This window comes from Gavialis gangeticus, unplaced genomic scaffold (genome assembly GCF_001723915.1).
Source record: "Gavialis gangeticus isolate Ggan-Ray unplaced genomic scaffold, GavGan_comp1, whole genome shotgun sequence".
Taxonomy (NCBI): Eukaryota; Metazoa; Chordata; order Crocodylia; family Gavialidae; genus Gavialis; species Gavialis gangeticus.
This window is the reverse complement of record NW_017728995.1, coordinates 17,208,587-17,218,547: the sequence shown is the minus strand read 5'-3', so window position 1 is coordinate 17,218,547 and position 9,961 is coordinate 17,208,587. Positions and strand designations below refer to the sequence as shown.

At 47.5% G+C, this 9,961-nt stretch overlaps 1 protein-coding gene and 1 non-coding gene across 2 annotated transcripts; one reads left to right on the top strand and one right to left on the bottom strand.

Annotated features, from left to right (window-relative positions):
• Nucleotides 1-361: 361 nt before the first annotated feature.
• Nucleotides 362-434, bottom strand: TRNAV-AAC. Its single transcript has one exon. It is a non-coding gene; the product is annotated as a tRNA-Val (tRNA).
• Nucleotides 435-4,410: 3,976 nt separating this feature from the next.
• ACTRT3 (actin related protein T3) lies at nt 4,411-9,246 on the top strand. Its single transcript, XM_019503264.1, has 2 exons — nt 4,411-4,665; nt 8,201-9,246. Exons 1-2 carry the CDS (start codon nt 4,463-4,465, stop codon nt 9,117-9,119), a joined length of 1,122 nt encoding a protein of 373 aa, XP_019358809.1. The 5' UTR covers nt 4,411-4,462; the 3' UTR covers nt 9,120-9,246.
• The last annotated feature ends 715 nt before the right edge of the window (nt 9,247-9,961 follow it).

The window sequence follows — 9,961 nt, the reverse complement described above, 5'->3', positions numbered from 1 at the left end:
TCTAAACTTGTTTAAGCTTATGTTTAAAAACGAATTTAGCAAATAAATGCCAGTTAATTTGAAACGGATTTCCCTAGGGCACACGCAATAATTAGTAACACCGTTTTTAAGTTATTTGATTTTTCCGCATAATACTTAAACTAAGCATGTTGCAGGTTCCCAAGAACTTGTGCCTGCGAAGTGGGAACAGAACATCCTACCAGACAAAATGGTAATATACAACCGAGGAAATTCATGCTGTTGTCAGGTCAATAATCGAATGAACAGTTGTCTTCGTATAGTACAATGTGTGCTTGTCAAAACAAAAAAAAAAAGGCTTTAAAACGACTTCAGCGCAGCAGCTAGGGAAGCAAAACAGTTTTGTTTCCGCCCGGTTTCGAACCGGGGACCTTTCGCGTGTTAGGCGAACGTGATAACCACTACACTACGGAAACTAATCTGTCAAAGTTGTTTTGAAATGCTACCCTTATGTTACTATTCGATAGGCTGAGCCTCAGCAAATCTAGGATTTGTCTATTATTATGTATAAATGTTGATCACTGCGTTTGGCCAGCGCATGTTACCCGAGAAGCTTCCTCTGTGTAGACTTTTTAAGAAAAGGCTCCACTCAGATCCTCACACAAGCCTGGGCTAGACTCAGGCTCAGCCGGATACTGATGGCACTGCCCAGCCAGCTCAAGCCTGCTGTAGCCCATCATGGTGCAAGTTCAGGGTGGGCTCCAGAACAAGTAGCCTTTTTTTTTAGGAACATTTTTCATGTCTCTTGTCAAATTAGCCAGATGAGGTCCAAATCCACTTGAATCATCCAAGAACCATGTGTGGCCCTCCTCCACCCTGCCTGGGGCTTCAGATGCTTCCAAATCCTATAGCAGGCATCCTAGTGCAGGTCCCAGCCCAGAGACTTGGGGCTTGGATGCCCCCGAATTTCGCTTGCCCTCAGCGGTATGGCCGCAGGAGCGATGCTAGGGAGGAGTTTACCATTTCCATAAAGTCCGAATGTAGCCGTGCTCTACGCCACCTTTCCTGAGCACGCAGTGCCACCCCAGCCTGGCGTGCATCAACACCCCCAGAGCAGCACCCCCGCCTGGGAACACAGGCCCCACTGGGGAGGTGGAGCAATTGCTTCTCGCCTCCCTGGGCCTGTGGTATCTCTCCATGGGGGGTGGCACCAGGCTGGAATAGTCACATTTACCCTCCCCAACTTCTGGTGTGAACAAAGGAGCCTGGGCTTTTAGGTCTCCCTGGTTGCTGGGGATCTCTCACAATCCCATGTCTCAAATAAAGGGTTGTAAATGAGTCGACTGAAGACTGAGGCTGACCCTAGAGCCACTTTCTGGCAAATGCCACAGGTGGTGGTTAAAGGGAGGGTCAGACCAGGGATTTCTCAGATCTGTTGTCTTTCCTTCTGTTCCTGTCATTTTTCTGCTTCCAGGGAGAGAGTTTTCCTTAAAGAAAGATGAACCTTTTCTCACAAGGCGTCGCCAGGTAGCCCTCTTCTGGGCTAGTGTTTCCCAGTTTATGGAGTCAATGCCACATGTCTTAATGTTTGCTTTGAGGGTGTCCTTAAAGCGATTTGTCTGGTGCCTGCATGTGCTTTGTCCTTGGCTGAGTTGGGAGGAATAGCGGTTGTTTTGCATCAGGGATGCCCTCACGCTGCCTTGCCCATTGGTGGTGCACCTCCTGCAAAAAACACCACTGATGCTGCTGGCGGCATCTGTGGGCGGTTGCTACTTGCCACTGCCCCTCCCTTGCCGGTGACACGGCCGGCGGCTTCTACGGATGGTCACCAACCACCAGGCTGCGGCTGCCTGCGGGAGCTCCCCGCTTGCCGCTGCCATACCTCCGCCGCCGATACCACTGCTGCTGCCTGTCACTGTGCCCCCACAGCCTCTGGGGGCATGCAGCATTCATGGCCTTGTCCACCACAGCTGACGTTGAATAATCAGCACTTCCATACGGGTGGTGTTAGTGTCAGTGAGGACACTGGCATTGGTGTGATGATCCTCCCACTTTATGCCAAGGATCTTCCAGAGGTAGTGCTGGTGAAGGCGTTCCAGACTTTCCAGGTAGTCCCTGTAGGTCCCCCAAGCTTCACAGCTGTACAGAAGAGTTTGCATTACCACAGCCTTATATAGTAGGAGATTTATTTGAGTCCCGATGGTGTGATTGGTGAACACATGATGATTCAGTCTTCCAAAGGCAAAGCTGGAACATTGGATGCTATAATGAATCTCCTTGTTGATGCTGACCTTCTCTGAAACACAGCTGCCGAGGTATACAAAGTGTTCAGCACTCTCCAGCTCCTCCTCAGTGAGGATCTTTGTGCGAGGAATTAACTGGCCCAGAGCAGGCTCGTGAAGCACTGTAGTTTTTCCAATGTTCAGGATCAGTCCCAGCCACTGGTATGCTTGAGAGAAAAGGTTAAGAGCTGTTTGTAAGTCCTTCGCCGCAGGCTCCGGGGTGACTTGGTAGCAGCCTGTAAGTATATAAGGGGTGTGCATCAGGATCTAGGGGAACACCTGTTCACCAGAGCGCCCCAAGGGATGACAAGTTCCAACGGTCACAGACTCCTCCAAGACCATTTTAGGCTGGACATAAGGAAAAACTTCTTTACTGTCCAAGCCCCCAAGGCCTGGAATAGACTCCCTCTAGAGGTGGCGCAAACACCTACTCTGGACACTTTTAAGAAGTGTTTGGACGCTTATCTTGCTGGGATCCTTTGACCCTAGCCAACTTTCTGCCCCTGGGGTGGGGGGCTGGACTCGATGATCTTCCGAGTTCCTTTCCAGCCCTAACATCTGTGAAATCTATGACATCTATATGCAGCAACAGCACAGTCATCAGCATACTGACGTTCCACAATCCACACTGATGTAACTTTGGTTTTGGTACAGAGGTGGGAGAGATTGAAAAGATTCCCCTCCATCCTGTACTCAGCGCCAATGCCATATGGCAGGCAGTCATGGATGAGCATCTTGATGACCGCAAGAAAAATGGAAAGCAAAACTGGTGTGATCATGCAGCCCTGCTTGATGCTAGGTTAAAAGACAAAGGGCTCTGTAGTAGAGCCACTGCATAGGATGGAGGCAGTCATCTGGTCATGAAGGAGTCTTAGGATGGTGATGAATTTCCCTGGGCAGCCAAACTTCAGCAAGGTCTTCCATTGAGCCCCACAGTTAACAGAGTCGAAGGCTTCGGTAAAATCAGTAAAAGCCATACACATTTGTTTTAGTCCTCTGAGGCTGTGATGTACTCAAAGACTTCCTTAATGATTTTAAACATATAAATATTTTACTTTAAACAGGCTGGGGAGGAAGGGACTTTATTTTCATGGTCAATATGTTCTTTCGTAAAGAGGGAAAAATAATAAATCAAGTTTTCTTTGCAGGTACTCATTTCTGGCCTGCACACCACCATTTGGAGTGTTTAGGTTTTTTGTTTTATTGAATGGATGGTAGATAGAAGATGTGTCTTTTGCAAATAAGGTACAGTAATTATTATTTTACTTCTAACTGATGTTATTTTTGCCAATTAACAGACTCAGTAAATGTTGGCACTGTAGCATTAAGGAGAGCCTACTAAATCAAATTTGAATTCAGATTTAAATTTTTATAATACCAAAGAGCTCCAGAAATGTTGCCAGAAATTAACCCTCCCCATAAAAACATACTAACAGAAAAGCCAAATAAAAAACAAAATATGCAATATCTGCTTTTAAAACTCTGCTGCATCATGTTGGGAAATGGTGAAAATGATGGCCCTGAGACTGAAATTGGATGCACATACATGATATGCAGCGCAAAATCTTGGTCATAGTTTGTAAGTAAAAGAAAACAGAACATCAATCTTGAACAAGGTAAAATTAATAAAATAAACAGTTAAAAAGACTTGTTAGAAGAAAATAAATAGGGCATATTTAGATTAGCAATAAAATGCATCTGTCTTTCATTTCCAAGAATACAGTTCTCTTCAAATTTAACAAACCAATGTTAAACCAAATTTAACAAACCACTCACAAATTGGTTTATTAAATATATCTATAGGGAGTACTTTATCCATGTTCGAAAAGCTATCGTCTCCAGGTTGCTAAGAAATAACCCCGAAAAAGATGCGAAGAGACTCCTTTAATTCTACCAGAAAATTTCCAATTGCTATTTGTTTTAAGTGGAGGGAATTCAGATACGATGGAGAATACTGTCTGTTGGATCTTAGATCTTGTGGATCTCAGTGGTAGTTCTGCACCTTCTGATATAATCTTAAAAAATCACCAGTTAAGTGCTGACCAAACCAGACCCTACCTAGCTTGTTGAAAGCTGGGGGGGAGGGGGGAGTGTCATAGCAACCAAGTCATTATCTCTACATAGACTTCTGTCACAATAGGAGGGAAAGATAACATGTTGCCAATCTTATCACTCTCCAGTGACCTGAACGGGAAGAGGCAGGTGGAAAGCCACCACCTGTGATGGGGGACCTACCAACAGCTGTAGTTATAGACAATGGGTCCGGGCTGATCAAAGCAGGCATATCTGGGGACAAGGAGCCTCGTTTCATCTACACCAATGTGACAGGACGGCCCAAGGTCAAGGCTGTGATGCTGGGGGCTGGCCAGAAGACCCTTTACATTGGAGAAGAGGCACAGGCCAAGAGAGGGATCCTCTCCATCAGGTATCGATAAAGGCATGTACAAAGCACAGTACAAGAGGAGAGCAAACTAAGGCAGGGTCTTTCCCCTTTGGTACTAGAGGGGGACAAGGCAGGGTGGAAAGAAGGAGATGGCTACAAGGTGTTAAGCAGGGAAACAAACCAAGTGGGGTATGTCCACTAGACACCAAGGAGGAATGGGGGCTGTCTCTGCCCACAGAGAAGATGGCTCCCAAAACAGTGGACAGGCTTCTCTCTAAGCTTTTCTTTGTCAGGTGCCATTACCACTGTGGGAGGGAGGGGAGTGAAGCCTCACTAAATAAATGGAGGGCAAGCTGGAACAGGGGGGCTGGGATCTAAATAAGGGGGAAGCCTTTCATTAGCCAGCAGTCCTCTGTCTTGGCTTTCCTTTTGGTGAGAGTTTGGAACTGGAAGAATTGATTCATCCCAGCTGAATTTCATATGCGTGAGTTACTGAAATGTTTGATCCTGGTAGGACCTGCAGAAGGGACAGGACTAGGAAGCTGGAGCGGGGAGGAGGAAAGCAGCTGCTGCCCTATGCAAAATGAGACACAGACCAACAAGTGAGAAGTGGAGCAAAACTAGACAGAAGAAAAGAAACCAACCCCCCAGAAGAGTAGAGACTGAAGAGAGAGAAAGTAGTGCAGGAAAGGGAATGAGCACAGGCTCATGCTCCCAAACCATCAGTTTGATGGTTGCTGCAGCAGATCCTTTAAGGACTTTTGCAGCTGAGCTGTGGGGATTGCTGGAAGATTAGAGGTTTATCCTTATAGCTTGTAACACCCTCCTTGTTCAACCACTAAAAGCTTTGCAGTGGCTCACTGGTGTTGCAAACACTGTTGCAATTTCACTTCATTGTGAGACTTGAACTCTTCATGCATCAGGCATGTTGTGGGGCTGAGAGCAAAAATGTCACCATTGCCGCGTCCTGCATTGCATCTGTACACTCTAGTAGGAACATTCTGCTTCTGCTGTCACACAGTGTTGCTCACTTCAGTCTTGCGTGGAAATACTGCAGCTCCTACGATTTTATGCACAGGAGTTTTCTTTTTCTGAAGTGAGATGCCTACACTTTCCTTATACAGAGAGGATGAGCAAGGGTAATGAAAGCCATTCATAGGCATAGTACCAGGTTTTTCTACAGGCAGTAGCAGAGGTACCTGAAGCTGCAGCTTTGAAAAACAGAGGACAAGGGGCTTCAATCTTCCATTTCTTCTGACAGTTTCCGGCAAAATCAGTTGGGTTCTGCTTACCCAGAATATTTCCTGAAAGTCTGGAAATGAATAGATCTGGCATTAAAAAGGTAGTATGTTAGGTACAGACAGACAAAGGAGTGCCATCAGGTTGAGTGTGAGGCCTTCACAACCTTGGCAAATGACAACTTGCACAAACTGCTGCCTGTGGTTCTCAGCTAGGAACTAAGGAATTGCAAGAGGATGCATGTGGCACGTGCCTGCAGGCCAAGCTCTCTGCCTTCCGATTAGCACCTTGCATTCATCCCTCCAACTCCCCCAAATATTCCTGTTCAAAGAGGTCTGTATGCCCCTCATTTATCCTTCCTCATACCAGGTTCCCCATTTTCCCTTACCACCTGTGGTTCAGCCAGCACTCCCACACCCTTTATAATACCATTCCATCCTTTTCCCATGTCACTAGCTCTGTGTTCATTTCTGTTCTCTTCCAGCCCCCCTGGGACCCAAGGGGTCCACCATCCCTTTTAACTTGACTATACGCAAATTACTCTATCCTCTCCCCTTACCAGAATCCCCAAGTCTTTCTTCCTTCAGTCTCCTTTCTTCCCCTTCACATTGGGGTATATTTTCTGCCCTTCCCCTTGTTCCTTTATTCTTCCTTTTGCCCAGCAGGGAAATCATTCTGGGCGTCTGCATGTTAATCTCTACTGGGAGAGTGGCCTGAGTCAAGATAAAGCAATTGTTGTGCTAGAAGGCACTGGTTGCTACAACTGCTTTTTGTGATCTTCAGGCAATTGTACAATTGGAAATTGTGCTCTGCTTAAAAAGAGGAAAAGGGCTTCATGCGTCCCACTTCCGAGATTCCAATTTTCCCCCAAATCACAGGGTTCTGCCTAATGATGTATAGACCATCCGCTGACATTTTGGAATTGGTTAGCTGCAGCTTGTGGTGAGTGCACCCATTTTACAATGGAAGCTCAGTGTGTAACATGCTGAATTGTTTTATAGAAAGCACACTCTGTCCCCATTATAGTTTACTACTTTCTACCACTATTGTAAATTGAAACGATTCTATTCTCTCCTGTGGCTATAATGATATGGGAAGGTTATGCATATGTAGGGACTAGAACAGCAGTAAGGGGAATAAGAGGGGGACAGGAAAAACTCTGGGATTAGGAGAAGCAATGCTCCTAAGATATCATGGAGAAAAAGGAGCACAAAAGGAAGAATCACAGAAGGAGAAGCACCAAAGGAAAAAGCATCAGGTGAGGAGGCAGAACGTCACAGAGATTTGGAAGAAATTAAAATAGAAAAGGAGAATGGCAAATTGGAGATAACAAAGAAAGAACAAGATAGAAAAGAAAAGGAAAGACAAATGCAAGGACTACTCTAGGCTTGCCCAGATGAGTTTGTGGTGCTATCTTACATCAAACGAATGTATTGATCATTACTTTAAGCTAATGAGTAGGAGTGGAAATGCTAATCTAGACACTCGGTGAACTTTGTTTTTAAACCCAGAACCTCCTTTGCACCACACTTATGCCGTCACTTACACCAGTTGAAGCAGAGTGTAAAATAGGCAGAAAATTCATAGGTAGTGTTTTTCACTTAATATGCCCAGGTACAAGTGACTGCAAAAGATTCAGGGCAATGGCAGATCTAGTTCTTTGTTTCTGTTTAGGGCATGGCTACCTGAATACATTGGTGTGACATAAGCTAAGATGTGAATTTATAGCTCAGTGGCTATAAATTGCAACAGCCTCCAGGCATGTTCTGGCTCCCATGGTAAATACAAGGTAACTTGTCCCTCAGCCGAACTGCAATAAGATACCTCATGTTTCCTGCAGAGGAAGAGCGTGCGTGTGGGCTACATTTACAAAGTACCTGACACACCGTCTGTTCACACCCTTACTTCCCAGTATATTGTTTTTTTTCAGACCGGAGCAGCGAGCTCAGCAAAGTTTGAAGTATTACTTACTATACATAAGGCACCAGCAATGTTTTAATTACCTTGTCATCCAGCCCTCTAGAACTGAAGGGATCAACATGGTGCTTAAGAGAGTGCTGGCTTCCAGTATACCACATGGGTCCCAGTATTACTGGAGCTGATGCTGTTGAATTTTTGCAAGGTTTTCATAAGGCTAAAATCCAGTACTTCCGGCAGGCTTTAATCATTGCCCTTTACCTCTCACATTCTGTCTGCAATATGCATTTTATAACGCGCTGTATCTGGGAAGCACTTAACAAGGTTGACCTGATGAATGGGGGTTGTGTGGGCATTGTGGACATGGTGACCAGAGTAGGGGAATACTGCCATTTTATTTTACCCATTTGACCACCTGTAGGTACCCAGTGGAGCATGGGATAGTTACATCTTGGGCAGATATGGAAGCTGTATGGAAGAATGTCTACGATAATGACCTGAAGATAGCGGCGAGTGAGAGGCCAGTACTGTTGACTGAGGCACCACTAAACCCACTCACTAATCGAGAACATATGACTAAAGTGCTCTTTGAGCGCTTCCAGGTACCAGCCATGTATGTGGCTGTCCAGGCTGTGCTGGCTCTTTATGCTTCAGGCTTCACCACAGGCTGTGTGATGGACTCTGGTGACGGTGTCACCCACATTGTACCAATCTTTGAGGGCTACTGCTTGTCCCACGCAGTTCTGCGACTAGACGTGGCGGGCCGTGACCTCACAGACTACCTGATGCGGATTCTGAAGGAGAGTGGTATCTCCATGGTCAGCACAGCTGAGAGAGAAATTGTACGGGACATGAAGGAGACCCTGTGTTACGTATCCCTGACCCCACTGGAGGAGATGACTAAAAAGCCTGCCGAGGTGGAGAAAACATACAGGCTCCCCGACGGGCAGGTCGTTAAAGTCCATAATCAAACGTTCCGTTGTCCTGAGACCCTCTTCCGCCCATCAAACATCGGTATGGAGGCACCAGGGATTGACAAGCTCTGCTTCAACTCCATCATGAAGTGTGACATTGACCTGAGGACCTCCTTTTTCTCCAACATCATCCTGTCTGGTGGTTCCAGCCTCTTCCCTGGCATGCCTGAACGCTTGCACAAAGAGTTGGTTCGCATGGTCCCCGCGGACACTGAGGTGAAGATCGTGGCTCCCCCTGACAGGAAGCTCTCTGTTTGGATGGGTGGCTCCATCCTCTCTTCCCTCTCGGCCTTTGAGAAGATGTGGGTCACCATGGCAGAGTACAGGGAAGTGGGGCCTAACATAGTGCACAGAAAGTGCTTCTAAAACCCAGGCGTTTTTAAGGAGATGTGGCCAAACGTGATAAGAACAGAAAGGCACACTGCAGTGATAAGCCCAAAGCACCGGTGGCTTATGCCATCAAGTATTGCTTTGTGAATAACTTAATAAACCAATAAAACTCAAGGTGTGCTTGTTCAGGGACACTCCTTCACCAACAGGTCCTAAATGGGCCCGGCTTTTATGCAGATGCCTTTTCCCTAGGTCAGCAGCAAGCAGCTGAGATAAAGCAGGCAGCATGGACTGAGGAAACACCATCCCTGTCCCACGCGGATTTCTAATGGAAATTGCTATTTGCCAAAATATCTTGCCAGGCAGCAGCATGGGCTACTGGTGCCACCTTAGTCAGGGGGGGCATATCCTCCCCCCAGCGACCAGTCAGCGATGAGGGAGAGGGTCCCCCATGGTCAGTCTCGCTGACAGAAGCGGCTGTGGTGCTCCCGGAAGTGGTTGCGGAGCTTGATCCAGCGCTCCCACTCCCTGGCCCGGGCTCACGGGAGGGGGGGGAGGGGGGCTCCAGCCAACCCCCGAGGTTCCACTGCGGGGCGGGGCCGGGCGCTTCCAATCCTCCCGCCAAAGCGCCGTTCCCGCCCTCCCGCCAATAGGAGCCGAGAAGGCGCGCCGGCGGCCAATGGCGCGGCGGGAGGGACGGGGCCGACGAGCCTTTATAAGCGGCAGTTGGGGGCACTAGGGGGCAGTGCGGCGGCGGGGCAGGGGGCGGCGCTTTCACTCTAACCCTAACGGGCGCTGGGCCGCTCCCAGCGTGCACGCGCTGTTTTCCTCGCTGACTTCCAGCGCGCGGCGGGAGCAGGCCGGAGCCACCAACCAAA

Bases quoted from the DNA above. Each gene is read 5' to 3' on its own strand.
- ACTRT3 (XM_019503264.1), top strand. From the start codon at position 4,463: ATGGGGGACCTACCAACAGCTGTAGTTATAGACAATGGGTCCGGGCTG. The intron at 4,666-8,200 runs GTATCGATAAAG...GACCACCTGTAG, and splicing joins AGAGGGATCCTCTCCATCAG to GTACCCAGTGGAGCATGGGA.